General features: G+C 43.6%; 1 protein-coding gene across 1 annotated transcript; it reads left to right on the top strand.

Moving 5' to 3' along the window:
* Positions 1-768: 768 nt before the first annotated feature.
* Positions 769-18,113, top strand: ADSL (adenylosuccinate lyase). The gene is made up of 13 exons (XM_080575417.1): positions 769-1,056; positions 5,405-5,608; positions 6,739-6,783; positions 7,587-7,666; positions 9,604-9,775; positions 10,072-10,118; positions 10,527-10,617; positions 11,436-11,505; positions 12,469-12,616; positions 14,548-14,638; positions 15,200-15,289; positions 17,463-17,639; positions 17,971-18,113. The coding sequence occupies exons 1-13, from the start codon at positions 901-903 to the stop codon at positions 18,055-18,057; spliced, it is 1,458 nt and encodes a 485-aa protein (XP_080431543.1). The 5' UTR covers positions 769-900; the 3' UTR covers positions 18,058-18,113.
* The last annotated feature ends 492 nt before the right edge of the window (positions 18,114-18,605 follow it).

Here is an 18,605-nt window from a genome sequence, read left to right as displayed (position 1 = left end):
CCCCCCCCCGCCCCTTCTCCTCCTTTTCTATATTTTTATTTTACTTTTAGTATAGTGGTACTTAAAATCACTGGTTCACTTAAAAAGAAAAAGAAAAAAAAAAACAACCAACAATAAAATGTTTAAACTCTACTAATGTACAAATAAGCTGAAATGTTGCATTTTATGTGTATTTTTGCCATAGCAGGTACTGTATTTCTCATGCTGGATTTAGAAAAAAAAAAAAAAAGAAAAAAAAGAGAAAAAAAAGAAAAAACGAAAAAACAAACAAAAAGGGTGATGTTTTATTGGAGTGTGACAAGAGTAATAAGGAATTAAGTCGTCGTCATTTCATTGAAACTGAGAGATGGTGTAATACATATATAAGTTTTCTGAAGGTTTTTTTTTGGGCTTTTAAACAGCTTTTTTTTTCGTTTTTATTTTATTTTTATTTTTTTTTTGAAAGATATGATTGTATTATGTGCAACTCAGTTGCTTACATTATAACTACAAAATATTTTTGGGTTCCTGGAAAAAAAAACAAAAAACAAAAAAACGAGAAAAAAAAAAGTAAAAAAAAAAAAAAAAAGAGAAAAAGACTAATAAATGTGTTTGGCTGCTAAGCATTTAAACCCTTTGGCTTCCGGTACTTTTTTGTTGGTTTTTTTTGGGGGGGGGAGGTTATTTTGGTGGTTATTGGGGGGGGGGGGGGGAGTATTTTGCTCCCTGCGTTCTCGTTCTGGCCTCCCTGCGCCAGGTGGCGCTGCCTCCCTGCAGCCTCCCATGGAGGGGCGTGGGTTATCGGCCGGAGGGGGCGTGGGTTATCCGGGAGGGGGGTGGGTTATCGGCCGGAGGGGGGTGGCTCCCTGCCCGGCGCCCTTTTCCCCGCGGCGGGCGCTCGGCCCCGGTGCCGCCGCTGCCATGGGGACCCCCGCGGGCGCCGAGGACGCGCTGAGCCGCTACCGCTCGCCGCTGGTGTCGCGCTATGCCGGCGCCGAGATGGCCTTCGTCTTCAGCGAGAGGAACAAGTTCGGCACCTGGCGCCGCCTCTGGCTCTTCCTCGCCCAGGCGGAGAAGGTAACGGGCCCGGGCGGGCGGCGTGCTGCAGCCCCCGCACCCGTTCCGCGGCCGGTGGGGTCGCCCGCCCGCCCCCTGCCTCCCCCGGGGTGCCCTCGGAGAGCAGGGCAGCGTTTGGGGTCGCTCCCTGCCGGGCAGTAGGGAGCTGGCCGAAATAACCTCATCCTGACCCTAAAAATTTGGAAATAATTTAAAAAAAAAATAAAAAAAGGTGGCTGCCTGGGTAAATTTGGAAAATTTGGAAATAATTAAAAAAAATCCGGCTGCCTGGGTGCACGCGAGGGCAGCGCGCGAGGTTTGAGGTTTTGCACAGCCCTGCGTGTGCAATCCTCACCCAGCAAACCACGCTGCGCGCCCTCCCTCCTGCCCTTTGACCCCTTTGGGCAAAAGCCTCGCTAAGGGGTTTCTGGGGGCCCGCAGGGGTTGTTGGCCTTGCCTGCCGAGCAAACAGCAGTGTCCTTCCGTGCCTGTTTGCTCTTGGGGGGTGTGCGCGGTGAGAAGCGCTGCCCTCTCCCACCCACCCCGCTGCCCTCGGTCTGTGCCAAGCAGCCGCCCCGCTCACCTGCAGCCGCCCGCGTTTGTTAGGCCCATGTTCCCTAAATCCCCTCGCTGGTGGCCAAAGCGGGCTGAACGCTGGGTTAGCACCCCCCTGACAGGCAGGGTGCCACAAAAACCCAACAGCACAAAAAGATCAGTGCCGATTCCGCCCTCGGGAAGCAGAGACTGAAAGCGCGTCGGTGGGATTGGCAGCTGTTATGTCGGTGCTTTCTACAGAGCCAGCGTTTCTAAAATCTAGTTTAAGCTAAGCCTTTTTGTTTTGAATTTGGTCCCAATCAGGGGTACGTATACATGCGAGTATTACGCCCTGTTTGAGAGACCGTCATCTCTTTGGATGTGCCAGCTTGTTTCCTTGTGACTGCACTGACGTACCCTGAGAGGGAGATTCAGATCTGCTTTTCCACAGAAAAAAAGAAACATTGCAAATCCATAGGATAGCTTCCAGGCTCAATATCTGTTTTGTTTTCTGCGCAAACTTCCAGTTCCCGCTTCCAAAGTAAGGAGGCAATCCGAGCACTAGGTGAAGCTGCTGCTATCAGCGCAAGGGCAGAGAAGCGCGGTGCTGGCGAACGAGCGGGCAGTGCCCAGAGCCATTAAATACCTTCCTTCTCTGAGGATTGTACTGCTGCTGTGGCCTCATCAACAGCACACCGCTCCGGAGGCGATGCTTTGGAAGCTGAAGGTGTAATTGTACAGCTGTGTTAAAGAGGAGCCCCCATCCCTCTGAGGTACCGTGATCACCATGGGTGAGATGTTGGTGTGAACTGACCACACATCTCATCATAGTTCAGGACCCATCACACCAAGAACGCACGCTTAAGGAGCCTTTTATCAAAGCATGATAATTTTAACAGTCACTTCAATTCCGGCAAATAAAGCATCGCCTTTCTACTGTTAGAAAATGAGGTGCTTTACCCGACTTGCCCAACAGGAGAAAGGAGCTGCTGAAGGAACCAGTGGGGGGCTTCTTGATTTCTGCTCCCAAGCCCAGGCCTCGGGGTTCCCCTGTGTACATCCTTGTCTCCTGTTCCTTTTTTGCATCCTCTTTCCACCACAGAGTTGTGTTCCCAGAAAGCAGAGACGGATCTTGCGATTTCTTGAGCACCCTTTTCATGCTGGGAGGAGGGATGCCGCTATTTTTATCAGTCGCCTCGTTCCAGAGGAGTTTGTCTCCTGATGTCAGTCGTGGAATGAAAGTCAGCTCCTCGCAGCACCTGTTAGCTCTGTCAGCGGTCACTCTGCAATAGATAGAAGCAGTTTCCTCAAGTTCCATACTGAAGATGCGTAATATTTCTTTACAGGCATATTAAAAAACGAACAAACAAAACGATGAATGAACTGTGGGCAAATTTACTCCACTACTTATCCTCTCTATCTTTCAAGACATTTACGTGCTGCTTCTCCAGTCCCTGCAGTCTCTATTTTGCAGTAAATCAGAATATTAGGAAGATCTAAGCATAGGTTTTCTGACAGTTGCAAGGAAGTAGCAAAAGAGGGAGCATGCAGCTCAGTTAAAGTTTTAGGTGAAGGACAGGGCAAGGTAAGTGGTTTCAATATTCATCCTACTTAGGGGAAAAGTTTTTGAGTAGTCCACTTGGAGTATGTGAAATAAGAACTGAAAAACAGTGTCACTGGGAACTGGATTAGACAGAAAATCCTTCCAGTATGTGTTTTGTTTCTTATAGCAGATAATAGCGTGAGTTTGAAAGAGGAGACCCCTCAAAGCGTGTGATTAGTAAGAGCTTCTTAAACTAATCTCCTCCCAGCTGACAGCAGCAGAAGTTTGGGTTAAGAGCTGAAGGGTGTGAGTTTGTGCCCATCTCAAAACTCTGGCTTGTTTTGTTTCGTTTTGTTTTAATGTAAATTCATTTGTATTATGATACTCCCACCGATACCTCAATCATTTTTTCAAACCTTGAGCTCTTGACCTAAACAACTTATTACTTGAAAGAGAAGTACAAATTTCATGGAGCTCTTCCTTCCAGTGGACACCCCACAGCATCAAACTGGCTAGTAAAAACTTACTGTGTGGAATCTGGATGTTTTCTCTCCTTAATATAAGCATCTGCAGTAGCTCTCAATCTATTTTTTTGTCCAATTTAAATTTCAGTATTTTTCTGTCATGCATTCTTTGTTAGATGAGCAGTCCAGTATTCTCATTCTGTTTGTAGTTACTCTGTTATCACCTTCCTTCTTTGCTCTGCCCTCACGGAAGAAGGGTGAATGAAGAGTCATAGCTGTTTTAATAGCACCTCAAAGCATTGGAACAGCCTTGGAGGAATCACGCTTTAAAAGCACAACCCAGAGAGGGTATCGCTGACCGCTGACCGTTAGCACTTTGGAGAAACCCTCTGACCCCCTTTAGGTAGTTTTTCTACTTAGTTTTCTTAGGTAGACTCATTTGAAGGAGATCTGATTACTTTCTCCCTGAGGCACTGTCAATATTGGCCAAAAGTCATGGGGAAGAGACCTCCCACGACATTTGTGGACACATGAGAACAGTGTTTGCTTTGGCACTGACCTACCTTGCACGTACTCCTGTGACAAGTAGTCCCTTTTCTCGGGGATTCTTTCTTCCCTCTCCGTATGGCTGTCAGTAAGTACATACTGTGGTCAAAACAGATCATGGATGTGTGGGCAAGGCAGGAGATTTTAATCTTAGCACAAGGCCTGTGGGCTTTCGGGCAGTTATGATCTGTCTCTGTGCACCTCGAAGACAGCAGCCTGGAGCCAGGTGCTTCTCCTCGTTCATCTGGACAGCTGTGGTTGTGTAATTACACCTACAGCAAGATATTTCAAGTTGTGTGGGTACGAGTTACATGATGAGGACCCTGAAGACATATCTGCTTCACTTGCTGTTTTCTCTAATTCCAGATTCCTTATGTGCAAAACATTTTACTAGGCAGCTTCATTCTGAACAGAACCAGCTTTTGAAATGCTTTGTGTCATTAAAGCTTCCTGGGCGATGAATTGCAATTACTAATGTGCAAGACAGTAGCTTTTGATTTAGAAAAAGCAGTAATGCCAAGATCATTGTGAGACTTTTAAACTCACAGTATTAGGAAAATAAATTTTTCTCAGCTTAGTTATCTTGTGCAAGTATAGAAGTGTGCAAGATTTATACCCGTGTATAATTCTGCAGTTTAATATCTTACTCTGTTCTTAAATCAGCTTGCTGAGTAATTTCAGCAAATGTTTTTAAACATGGACTGGGAGCATTTGTTTCCTGCTTCCAGGTCAAGTAACTCATTTCCTCAGTTTCTAGTTTCAGGCTGAGACGAAGAATTTTAGGACTTGATTGTGCCCGATTGCCATTCTGCTGCAAAGACAGTTGAGGGCATTGGGGTTGTTCATCCTGGAGAAGAGAAGGCGCTGGGGAGACCTTACAGCAGCCTTCCAGTGCCTAAAGCGGGCCGACAGGAAAGCTGGGGAGGGACTCTTTGTCAGGGAGTGTAGTGATAGGACAAGGGGGAATGGCTTTAAACTAAAAGAGGGTAGGTTAAGAGTAGATAGAAGGAAGAAATTCTTTACTCTCAGGGTGGTGAGGCACCAGCACAGGTTGCCCAGGGACGCTGTGGATGCCCCATCCCTGGAGGTGTTCAAGGTCAAGTTGGACTGGGGCTTTGAGCAGCCTGGACTAGTGAAAGGTGTCCCTGCCATGGAATGAGGTGGTTTTAAGGTCCTTTTTGGCACAAACCATTCTGTGATTCTGTGATCTACGCAGCTTCTGTCTCAGATTGGTTTATCTGTTAAAGACAAAGGGCAACAGAAAGCTCTTTTCCCCTTGCAGTCACTTGGGCTTCCCATCACAGACGAGCAGATACAGGAGATGGAAGCAAATCTGGACAACATTGATTTCAAGATGGCAGCGGAGGAAGAGAAGAGGCTGCGCCATGACGTGATGGCACACGTTCACACCTTTGCCCACTGCTGTCCGAAAGCTGCAGCCATCATTCACCTTGGAGCAACTTCCTGTTATGTCGGGGACAATACGGTAATAAAGCATTGTCAGTTGGACAAAACAAAGATGCAGGTGCTGACTTAATAGCTCTTTATAAAATTATACTCCCTAGATTTTTTCAGAATTTTTTATTAGTTTTACATTTGAATTTAATTATCCTTTTTTCCTAGCTGCCCTAGACTGGCAGGTTCCTCTTGTGTCTTCTCCCTTTTGATATGAAGCAAGATCTATCTGCAGATTAGCTGTTCCCTAAGCTCTTGTATGTTAAATATTCGTGGAGATAAGACAGTAATGATCATAAGAGTTGGAATGTATGCACAAACATGCGAGCTGTCGGTTGCGTCAGTGGAACAAGAGTTCACTGACCTACAAAATAAGTCCACTTTTGGCATACGCTGCCCGTGAGCTTTCAGTTGTCAGTCGGAACACCTGTATTGATTCAGGGTAGATGAAGTCCTTCAATAGAATGGATAGATAGACTAAATAAAGAAGGAAGTGCTGCCATCCTACAGGACTATTAAAATATTTGTGAAAAACCTTAAAACTGAGTTCATACTAAAGCCTCAGTGTCTTGCTGTTCCCTGATGTCCAAGTCACTGCAACTTCATAGCCTCTTTTGTTGTATGAGAAGCTGCTGCATGATTAGTTTTACCTTACTCCTTTGCAAATCTCTTTGGCTTTTGGCTATTACCACCTTCCTTCCACGTCACGTGGCGCCTAGCAGTATTTAAGTCTCAAAAGGAGAAAGGCAAGACTTCTGCATGATCGGCCCACTTCCTGGTCTGCTACCTTTAGCCTACAGTGCCTCTATTTTCTGGCTGGATTGAATGATTTAGTCTGATGTGCGGTGGGCATCAGGAATATCTCAAAATAATCACGTATGTCCAGATTGTGGAAATCAGTCTTCTACTGCCCCGTATGACTTTCTGTGGGTAGTGTAGTAAGAACAATGCTGGATCCAGCATTTTTGTCATAAACAAGTTCCTTGCCGTGTTTGGGTACGAGCAGAAAAGCAGAGGTTTCATTGTAAGAAGAGACTTCTCGGCAGGCCGGGCACGGTAATCATCTGCGTCCTCTCTGAGAGAAGCCATTATGTCTGGCCCTTCAGATTGAATGGGAGGTTGTCAGGCATGGCCCAAACTTCCTTTCTTTGCTTCTTTCAGGATCTGATCGTCCTCCGTGATGGACTTAACCTGCTGCTACCCCAGGTGAGAAGGCGGTTACGCAGAGCGTCTCGGACGTGGGCAGTGCTGATGGCCTGTGAATAACGTCGGGATTTTCATAGGCCTTGCTGGAGGAGCTGTCTGCTTGGGTTGTTCTCAAGCAAGTGAACAGTTATCTTCCTTTCCCTGTGTCTTTGTCTTTCCCCAAAGCTTCTTTGCTCGTCATGAGAGTTATAAGCAACTCTTGGTAGACAGGAGCAGTTTCCATGTGCCAGGGGTACCAGTTTTAGAAAACAACTGTATTGCTTTCACGGTGAGCTTAGACACCCCATAACTAGATTACTTAGAAGTGTGTCAGCATTAAGGAAACTATATAATACAACTTTCTGAGGACGAATATATTGGGAGCGTAGCTGGCCTGAATGTCTTGGCATCCAGTTTTCGCCAGACTGTATGCGTGTCAGTTACGCTCCAAGCAGCTTTATTTCTGACCAATTTCGGGAATAAAGAAAATACTCAGGGCTACACCAGATGTAGGCATGGGTTGGATATGAAAACTGGACTAGCTTCAGCTAAAGTCCAACTACTTACATCATACCCTGCTCAAATTTTGTAAAAATTTGAAAAAAGTAAAAAAAAAATATAAAAAAATCTGTGCATGCCCTGAAAAAATGAAGCACATCACATTCAACAATTAGAGGGAGAGGTTCAAAGATTGCACATTTGCTTCTCTCCCCCCTTTTCTAACAACATTGTTGTGCTTAAGCATGCCAGCTTCTCTTTTGTTTGTTTGTTTTTTTTTTTCTTTTCTCATGCTGCCTCTTTTCTATCCTCCCCGCATCCACCAGCTCGCAAGGGTGATCAGCCGGCTGGCCGAATTTGCTGAGAAATATGCTGACCTGCCTACCTTGGGCTTCACTCACTACCAGTAAGTAGCCATCAGCCTTTCCCTTCGTTTTGTTGGCTGTTCTTCGGATAAATTGGCTTGCTACTGCTGTCTCCTTTCTCTGTTCTGTTTCCCATCTCTGACCTGTGGCAGTTGGCACTGCTGGACATCATTAGGGCATTGGTGGTGGTTCAGAAAAGGAATACGTGCCTAACTCCAGCCTTGCCTCAGAAAATCGAACTGTTGCTTTGGATAGCTGTCAGCAGTGGTTTTAACACAGCCCGATGTTGTTTTAACACAGCCGCATAAAGAACTTGCTAACAGATGTGTAAATTCTGGGGTTGTTCCAGAAGGCATGGCTGCGAACTGCAGTAAGCCCATCTTCCAATCACATATTCATAATACTTGGTTTTTTTCATCGTTTAAGTTGTTTTCAACTGCAACACAGAAAAGTTTGTTGCTGGCAGGAAACCTCAGCTACTCAGCCTGTTAAAACTTTCTTCTGAAGTGATGATTACGAGATCCTTCGGTTTTCACACAGCCATATATGGGACCCTGTGAAAAAAAAAAACAGGAAGAATTTCCCCTTTTTAACGGGACAATGGCATTTTCTGTCTCTTTGGAAAATTACAGTTTTTGTGCCGTGCTGCTGGCATTCACTGCTTTTAGGCAGGCTCCTGAGTCAAAGTGCAGCAAGATTTGGACCAGTCTGTTGTTGGGGCAGTAATTAATCTGCTACTTCATGAAGAAAGTTTGTTTTCGGAGGCTTTAACTATACATCTTGAGGTAAGCCTGGATTTTCTACCTTGGTGATGTGGAACACCAGATCCACAGAAATTAAGCACGGACCGTGTCAGTATCAATGTCTGGCACTTTAAAATCACTGCTGAAGGAGAGTGGGAGCTTCAGGTCAGGTCTCTGATTAATGGTCTTGCTGTATGTGCCATGTCATTTGATCAGCTCTAGTCCCTGGTCCTTCTTCATCTACAGCTTTTCGGGGGAGTGTTCTCTGGTCTCTGTTTTAGCTTGACTTTTGGAAAGCACAAAGGGGTATTCAAGAAGTGTACACAAGGCAAGTCCTACTAGTGAAAACCAAGGTGAAAAGACGTTGAGTACCTTGGCCTTTTCTGTGTGTTGTGTCAGCAGGGTTCCCTGCCTTGTTTAGGAGCAGGTCCGTGTTTTCCCTAGCCTTCCTTTTGCTGCTTATGAACTTGTAGAGGCCTTTCTTTGTTGCCTTTCACATTCCACACCAGATTCAACCCCAAAGTAGCCTTTGGCTTTCCTAACCCATCCCCGCAGTGTTGGACAGTTTCTTTGTATTCCTTCTGGATCACCCATCCCTGCTTCCACATCTTATGTGCTTTCTGTGCAAGGAGCACTTTGTTCACGTGTGAAGTCTTTAAAACAGTACAGGCATTGTCTTTGGAGTTCATTTTGATAATTTGAAATATTTCGACTTCTGGGCTCAGCACCGGCAGGGGGTGCCCTCTGCCAGCAGAGGTAGCTGGATCTGGTAGCAGATCCCTGGTAGCTCTGGCTGGGGAGCAGAAGTAAGGAGACCTGTGAAGTCATGTTATTAGTAAAGACTGAGACTTCTCCTTTTGACTTGAGAGTTCTGGAAGAAGAATGACATAAAATCATTTTTTTTCTAACCAATGGGCAGTTACTTTTCTTTAAGAAGCTATAGACGGCTTTAGTAGTTAAGCACCTTCAAATATCCATTCTCACTTATTTCTTAATCCCCTTTTTAACATGCACGGCAACTGCGATTATTGTCTTCTCTTGATGTAACTACATTTAATTCCTGAAAAGAATGATCATATCTTCCAGCATCACTGGTGGTGTGTATGTGCCAGATCATTTTAACTCCTGCTCTGATGAATGAAAGAGAGAGGTCTTAACAGCAGAGTCAGCGTGGTCCTTGTGGAGTTACTGTGCAAATTGCCACCGAGTTGCATTCTGTTCTTGGTTGTTTTCAGACCTGCACAGCTCACCACCGTGGGGAAACGCTGCTGCTTGTGGATCCAGGACTTGTGCATGGACCTGCAGAACCTGGAGCGGGCTCGGGACAACCTGCGCTTTCGGGGTGTGAAAGGCACCACTGGCACACAAGCCAGCTTCCTGCAGCTCTTTGAGGGAGACCACAGTAAAGTAAGTCAGACAGAGACCCCGCTGCAGCCTTGGAAATCCTCCCCTCTGGAATGCTGTTGTGTTTGTGGGAGCACGGAGGTTCTGGTATCACAAGGGCACTGTGATCCCTCCGGGGCCCACTGGCAGAGCCCTGTGTGCAAGCAAGCAGGATTTGTGGGAGGGGGTATTTCCCAGCAGCTGTGAGGTTTGTGGATGGTAAACTGAGAAGAGCAGAGGATCCTTTTTGCTGCTGCTGACCTTTTTTTTGAGTTGTTGCGTTCTGAGGTCCTTTTGTTTTGTTTTTTCCCTCCCCTGAGGTTGAAGAGCTGGACAGATTAGTGACTGAAAAGGCAGGATTTAAGCGGTATGTAACAAGAATGCTTAGTAACCCGAATTTGCTCTTAACAAAGTCTGACTCTTGCTGCCCGTGCTGGCCCAGATCCCACTGGCTGCCAAACTGACATTGTGCTGCTGTTGACTTTACCTCCCCTGGTGGTCTTCCATTCCCACTTGCAGCCCTCTGGAGGAAACTCCACCTCCTAAGCAGGCCACTTCTGGCTGTCTCCCTGTCAAAGCACAGCTGTGTATTTTTCCTCTGCTCTCTCTCTCCTCGTGCATGCTGCTCCAAGAAATTGACGGCCCGAATCCAAACTTGGTATCGGGACAGGTTGACAGTGCTGTCATCCACTTCAAGAGCCGTTGTCACTCCTTGCTCAAAGTCTTGTAATATGGTTTAATGTCCAGAACACTCAACTTCTGTTCTCATTTCTAGATCTTATATGGTCACGGGGCAGACCTACAGTCGCAAGGTGGATATTGAAGTCCTCTCTGTACTGGCCAGCCTGGGAGCATCTGTACACAAGGTGAGCACCCTACCTGTACACACCGGGAAGAAGTGGAAGAGAAGGTGCTTGTGGTGCTGAATGCTTTCCTCAGGAAATATGAATTGTTCAGCTATTCTCTTTGTGATTGTGTAAATTCACCACGGAGTTCATGCGTAGACGTCAGACCTCAAAGATCTTAAGACCAGTGTTAAGGAAAAAAAAAAGTTTACTGAGCAGATTTCAAGATGGATTAACAAATCCCATGCCAGATATTAGTCTAATCTGTGCTAAATTGATCCAAATAGAGTAAATGTCTTTTTTAGTGGTATGTGAGTTTTTAAATTTCACTGCTTGCTCCCCATTAATTGCTTCTCTGGTAATGGTATTATTCTGTCTGTCCCTGTGGATTCTTTCTATTGATTTATCTCTGTTCCCTCCCTCCTCCTTCTCTTGGCATAAAGTGATCTGTGGGTTTTTTTTTTCTGTTTTAGTTTTGTAAGCTGGCTGGTTCAGTGAGCATACATTATCTGTATTTGCAAGTCACTGTACTTTTATTATGGTTTTTCAGTGTTCCTTCCTGGTATCTTTTAACATTCCCTGAAAACATTTGCCCTTCTTGGAGTCCTGTTGTATTCTAATACAGTGGACGCCCTCTTTTAATTATGCTTTCTTGACTATGGGATTTGTAGGCCAGGAAGTATGGTTGTAGTGTCAATTTTTTTCTCAATATTTTTTTCACTGTCTCCTCAGTTGTCTTCTTGGACATAGATGTAAACGATTCTCCATAAATGCTGACAGGATATACTGGTGGGTGTTGGTTTTGTTCTGTTTGTTAATTTCTTCGGCTTTTTTTCTAGATTTGTACTGACATTCGTCTTTTGGCCAACCTGAAGGAGATAGAGGAGCCTTTTGAGAAGGACCAGATTGGTAAGAGGTTATAGACATTTCTGGGACTGGTGTATGGACCTTTTCATTTATCTTGGTGCAGCATTTTAAGCAAGCTTAGAAATGTGACTGACAGAAGTTGCTTTAAATCAACTGGAGTGTGAGGTAAAGGTTTCTGGATATTAAGTAATTAATTTTAATATTTGTATTCATGCACTTCCTGGGTAAAGGGAGAGTGGAAGCAGTCACGTATTCATTCACCACAGAAGATGCCCTGGGTCTGAGGAGAACACGTTGTTTTCCATTCCTCATGAAGCTAACTGGAGCTGTAGCTTTCCAGGTTGACTCAGCATTCTGGTGTTTATAAACAGACAAATTTGGAACAATAAAACTGGACTGGACACTTGCCAGAAGAATACCAGTGACGTGATTCTGATGTTGGTAAAAGGGGAGGAGGAAATGTCGAGTTTTGGATCTGGGCTGAGAGAAAGCTCAGGCACCCTAAACAGGTGCATAGGATTGGGTCAGCAGTTTAAGCCTTAGCCCTATCTGTTACTTGAACCATTCTGCATTATGTGATTGGTTTTGAAATACATTTCAACAGAGCAGAAGGCAGCAGTGTATCTGACTTTGAAGAACAGTGTTACTGAGCAGACAGGGTCATCAACGCTGCTAGTGTTGCCATGGGTAGCTTAGAGAGATGGTGCTAAATACTGCTCTAGAAATAACGTCCATTTGTTCCTTTTCTGTGGTAGTACTTACGATGTTTTTTTTGCAGAATGGCAAAATGTCTTCTCACTTTTTTTCCCCCACATTTGGATGTTTCTGATCAATCTGAGGAAGTGTGATGTCATTTTCTTTACTGAATTTAGAAAGCTGTCGTGTTTTGAGGCTTTAGTCAAAATTTGATTCCTGACGCACTTTTCTTATCTGGAGGAGGCCCTGCACCTTCCTGAGCGTGCTATTTCTGTTATCCCATTTCCATCGCTCTCTCTCCTTTCACAGGTTCAAGTGCTATGCCTTACAAGAGGAATCCAATGCGTTCAGAACGGTGCTGCAGCCTGGCTCGACACCTGATGACTCTGATCATGGATCCCCTCCAAACAGCTTCTGTGCAGTGGTTCGAGCGAACACTGGATGACAGTGCTAACAGGTTTGTTTGCATCGTGCAACGCAGCGAGTCTGGAAGGTCTTGTGCAAGAAGGTCCTCTGATGTATTTAGGAAAGACTATTTTTGAACTAAAACCACAAGTTACCACCTTGATGAAAAGCAGTCTCAATAGAAGCTAGAGACTTGCAGACTGGTTTCCTCTCAAAGATCAGATGAAAAATGTTAGTTTTCTTTAACCGTCAAGATCTGTTGCAAAGCAAACCAGCAGAGAGAGGAGGGATGCAGGAAACATGGGTAATGAATTGCTCTTGTAGTCTTCTGGTTTAAAAAGCATACTGTTGTAGCATAGCAGCTCTCACATTTCTCAGATTGGTTTTCCTTCCTGTTTTGAACATCGTTTTTGACCCTACTCTTCTTCACTTTTAACACTGAATAATTCAATATTTTATCTGTAAACCCTTCATCCTCTGGCAAATCTGAAGACATTTACTTTCATCTCTCTGTAAAGTGTTGGTCCTTACAAGAAGCGATTCAGATCCCAAAGAAAGAGCACAAACCATTATTAAGCGATGCTTCATAAAAACCTGTGCAGGTCTTCTAGACATAGCTCAGCAAACTTGGCTTTGTTTTCGGATTCTTCATTGTGACTACTGAGAGATGAGCAGAAGTTATCTATAGTTATTATTAAGTAAATGATAGCAATTCAATTTGTCCATCTACCAGTAAGTACTGAATCTGCGTAAAGCTCTTATTTAGCTTTGAAATGTTCAGAGTAGTCTTCTGATGTAGAATTTGATATCCAAGATTTATAAGATACAGGGCGTGGAATACTGAACAGCAGTTTTGGCTGTAGACTGATATTCAGATTGTTTCTGAGAATGCTATTTTAAAGATGTCTCCTCAAACAAAATGTCTGCATAAAATTTTGTGAAAGAATACAAGATCTTTTCCTAAAAGCACTTGATTCCACAGCTACTAACATTACAGGTCTTGTTAAGGAAAGAGCTGCACAGATGGCATAAAACATTGTAAAATTCCAGAAGTTGGATACTGGTTGATATGGTGGGTTTATTTCCCAATAGCTACCAAGCATTGAGATAACTACTGGAAAGTTTCAAATTTTACTTTGACCTCATCTAATAAAGAGAGTCATTTGTCTACTTCATAACCCATTTACAAAATTCTGTGCCTTGGATTTTTCTTGTCAAAGGTAAAGTGTTTTGAAAGGAGGGCAAGCCAGAGGAAAAGCAAACAACCTACAAAACAGCATAAAGGGCATCCTTTTGAACACAGTAAGATAGAGTTGGGAGCTTTAAATGTAGCACAAGATTCAAGTACTAGTATGTTTGAAACGATCAAGGTTTATAATGAGCCGGGTAATGCTCTCACAGGTGGGTGATGTACTGGCTGCACTGTGACCCAGACTCTTTTGCCGGATACAGCACAGTCCTCACTACTGCTTTCCTTTCCCTCCTTTCCTTTTGGCATTCCTTTTTGTCAGGGTCCTGCTTAGTGATCAGGAGCTGGTCTCTTGGAGGAAACCCCCACCAAACGCATGGGTCTCTTTGGAAGTTCCCTGCTGAGCACAGCCGGGCACAGCACGAGTGTGCAGCAAGTCTTACTGCCGCAGGGTAGGATCCGTAGACAGGGCAATGCAGAACACCTGGGGGAAGACAGTCTCATGTGTTTACTAGCTCTGTAAATTGCTGCCCTCTTTTCTAGCTGTGTAATCATTGAATTATTTTGGAGCTTTCTGTGTGTGCCTCTGCGCTTTCTCTTCTTTTCCTTTCTGTACTGACCAAAAAACCTGACCTTTAAGCAGCAAGAAGCACCCATAAAGAGAACAGTTCCAGCTTTAGGTCCACAGTAACGCTATCTAAGAGACATTTACAAAAAGTTAGGAGCTGGATCTGTGGTAGATGTGAACGTGACCTTTATTGCTAACTGGGCCCCTGTGTATGTGTGTTTCCTAGGCGTGTGTGCCTGGCTGAGGCCTTCCTCACGGCTGACATCATTCTGAGTACGCTGCAGAATATCTCCGAGGGACTTGTGGTATATCCAAAGGTAAAACGCTAGATATAGATAGCATGTGAAGCGTCGCATCCTTGATAATGCTGCAACTATGCCAAAGTGGGTAGAGAAAAATAAAAAATCTTCCCACTCTATGGATTGCATTTTTATCTGATAGTTCAAACAGTTTCTGAGTTTTGTTCTCCGTTCTTACTGTTTGCAATGCAGACTTAAAATGGCATTTGTTAAAGCCAAAAGACAGTAAATTCAAAACTTCTTAAAAGGAGTATTTTTTTCTCTGAACTGTACAATGAATTTGTAGAATTTACCATCAAAAGATCTCATACAGGCCTGTAACTTACCTACAGGTTTTAAAAAAATAAAATTGTACACCTTTTCCACAGTAATGTTCCATAGAAAGTTCAGTTTTTATTATCAGCTTCAATAGATTTTGAGCTAAGCTCAAAAACAGTAATTACCTTTTCATCACTGCACAGTCCTGGGGATTCAAAAGGAGAGGAAAACTTCACCAGGAATCACGGTTGTCTACAAGAATTCCTGTAATGCTGTTTCTCTTTTTTTCTGGTTTGTTGTTTTGTTTTGCTTTTTTTTAAGGTGATTGACAGAAGGATCCGGCAGGAGCTTCCATTCATGGCCACAGAGAATATAATCATGGCGATGGTGAAAGCAGGAGGCAATCGTCAGGTACAAATGAATTCAAAAATACCTTTTTTCACTTCCTGATGTTTCACTCCTGAGAAACAAAAGCTTCTGGGTTCTTGTCCTGAATATCCCATCTTTCTTTGTTCTCTTCCCACTCACACAGAGTTATTAATATTACACTTGTGCTGCAAAGCCAGTCTCTGCTGAGGGAAGAGCTGTTGTAGAGATTCTTTACTGTTAGGAACACTGTGTGTTTGAGCTAATCTGGCTGTCTGTGCTGGAGAGGAGAGAGACCTATTTTTATTATGTTAGATACTAGTAGGCGTTTTCCTTTTGTAAATGTTTGAAGGAACTGGGAACACAGGCCAAGCTTCTTTAAATGGAACGTGTTGGCAGTTGGCTACCTTATAAATTAAAGGAATGAATCAGTAACAAAAAGCAAGTAAGACTATTCTGAACCATTCATTCTTGTGTCACACTTCCTTAATTCAGGGTAGTGCTTTTTGTTGCTAATTTTGTTTTGTGTCCTTTATTAAGTTTTCTGTGTTGAAGCAAATTGAAATTGAACGTTTTTTGTTAGCAAATAAATCCAGACGCACTTAGATTATATTTCCTTATCATTTAATTTTAAAAATCAGTTTAGAACTGATAATGAGATTCACATCCCAACAAGACAGCTTATTTTCACTTACCTTTAGATAGTAACGTTTCCTTCAATAATTGTTTTCACATCAGGGACGAAGTAAAACTTTCAAAGAGCAGAAATGTGTCTTGGAAGCTTTCAGCAGGATACGTGGTTCTAGTTCTCTGGAACACTTCTGGCAACTCACCCACAGTATTAGTCAGGAAACATCTTTTTTCCTTTCTTTTCTGTGCATCTCTGATGTGTGCCACTGAGTCAGTCAGTAAGCTCACTAACTGAACACATTAAGGTTCATATCCTGTGGATGGTTTCGTTATCTTTTCAGCTGTTTCTAAAGTACCGTGTACTTACCTAAACAGTCCTCTTTATTTAATTAGATTGAAGAGCTAATTTCATTTGTGTTTGTTATTGGCCTACCTTCTTTCTGGTGCTGTTTAATTACAAATCTATAGAGTTCAGTACACTTACAGAAGCTGTCCTTAGTCACATTAATATGTCCTGTTTTCATGTGCTGAAAAGTCTGGAATAACACATTTTCTAAAGACAAAACTGAGTTTACCCACCTCATGGCAGAGAAACTCACTTGCCTTCCCCACCACTGAACAGCTCCCTCACCTAAACATCCAGATCTATTTGTCTGAGGTACGTCAGTGCTGGAACAAGATGGCCTTTGAATGGAGGAGATGAGGAAGAGGAGATTATTTTTCTTCTAACCGAAGATTGATCATGGATAATATGTTTGAGGAGAAAATTATTCCAGGTCTATAAATGCAACCCCATAACAAATTTAGGGCCAGCATGGCAGCATCTGATTTTGCACGTGGTCCCCTGCATTTGGGTTCTCTTGTTTTTACGGACTGATTCCACAGGAAGTCAAAGGAATAGGAAATGTTTCAGAAAATTTGTTTTAAGAATGTTGTCAGTCATAGTTCCATGTGAGGGTTCTATAGCGAAGAACGTTTTAAAGCCCTCAGGTTTGTGTGTTTTTTTTTCCTGTCAGTCTGTTTGTCCTTATGTAAGCCATGGTTTACATAGTCTGCCGTGGTTTACATAGTCTCACCGCTCATTAAGTTGGACAGCTTTTCTTTTATTTTTCTTTTCCAAGTTTGTAGATGCTTTTCATTGTTATGCTCCCAAGATGTTCCATACAGGGCATGACTAGTTGTGAGTAAGGAATTCCTTTGTTACAGTTAACAGAATATTTTTGGGAACAACTATTCTCATCTGCCTTTGGAAAAATCAAGTAGGGAATAGAACAACTGAAAAAAAAATCCCATAGTGAATCCTAAGAGTATTTGGAAAGTTTGAGGAAGTGTAAAGGATTCTGCTGCCATAATTCTGTGGTATAATTGACCAGGGGCAGATGTGGAAGGATTAATAAAATCTTGTTTTCAGATATGATATATGTGATATATGAAACACTACAGTCCAACTTGTGTTCCATTTGTGTGCTGTTCAATGGACTATGCTTTGATGTTTTTCCTCCTGCACAGGTTAGCAGGATAAACATGTGCGGTCAGTAACAACAGACTGAATTTTTCTTTTTCCCTTCTCTTCCCCCTGCTACTGCAGGACTGCCACGAGAAGATCCGTGTTCTCTCCCAGCAAGCAGCTGCTGTTGTGAAACAGGAAGGGGGTGATAATGACTTCATTGCCCGTGTCCGTGCTGATCCTTACTTCAGCCCCATCCATAAACAACTTGATAGCCTTCTGGATCCCTCCTCTTTCATTGGACGTGCTCCTCAGCAGGTAAAATACTCAAAAGAGGATATAGTTTTAGGGGTGGTTATGTAATTAATTTTTCATCCTCCATCCTCGTGTGCCAGAGAGTACACACATTTTCTATTATCTCTGCTCATACTACTACAGCAGACGCATTTATCTTGGGTATATTTCCACATATTTCTTTGAATTCTTTGTCCTTCTACCCTACGGGCTTCAAATTTTTGATCCTGGACATGTCTGACTGCTCAGTGTCTCTGTGAGACAGAGCTCCCATGAGGCAAGCAGGTCTGAATAGGGAGAAGAAGGGAACGCCGCCTTCTCTGCTCACTTTCTCTTTCCCCTCTTTCTTGAACAGGTGGCAAAGTTCCTGAAGGAGGAGGTTCGACCAGCACTGATCCCATACCAAAGCAAGATGGGTGGGAAAATTGAGTTGACACTTTAGGCACTTTTTTGGCAAGACTGTGGGTACAGGAAGATAATAAAAACTGTATTGAGCCAGGTGTGTTTACCTTGTCACGTTATTTTTGTTGTCTACACCACGTTTAACCCCCAGAGCTTACAGCCACCCTGATTCCAGATGGGCTTTCCTTTCTTTATCTGCTATTTAATCAAGCCTCCCTCTATTGTGTGCAGAGTTACTGAGAAACGCTTGAAGGTGACAAGGTGGCTTTAACACAGTACCTTTCATTGGCCCCGCACAGAGCGCTGCCAGCTGCTTAAAGAGCAATGCCAGGTGCCAGCTGATGTTCCCATTCCCACATTCCCATTTTATTCATCTCCTCTTAAACTTTCTCCACAGGTAATTCAAAAGATGATAAAAGGCTGTACTTGCTTACAGAGTACTGTAGTTCGGGGAGCTAATAGGTAAAAATATGAAGAATAATGAAAGGGAGAGGACATGGAACTTCTTGGCTGCATCTATAGGGTGGTCCTTCAGTGCTCTCCAACTGTTTTAATACTGTACCTGTGGCCTTGTACCTTCTGACAATC

The sequence above is a fragment of the Anser brachyrhynchus genome (assembly GCF_964034855.1).
Source record: "Anser brachyrhynchus genome assembly, chromosome: 1".
Lineage (NCBI taxonomy): Eukaryota > Metazoa > Chordata > Aves > Anseriformes > Anatidae > Anser > Anser brachyrhynchus.
This window is presented reverse-complemented; position numbering and strand designations above follow the sequence as displayed.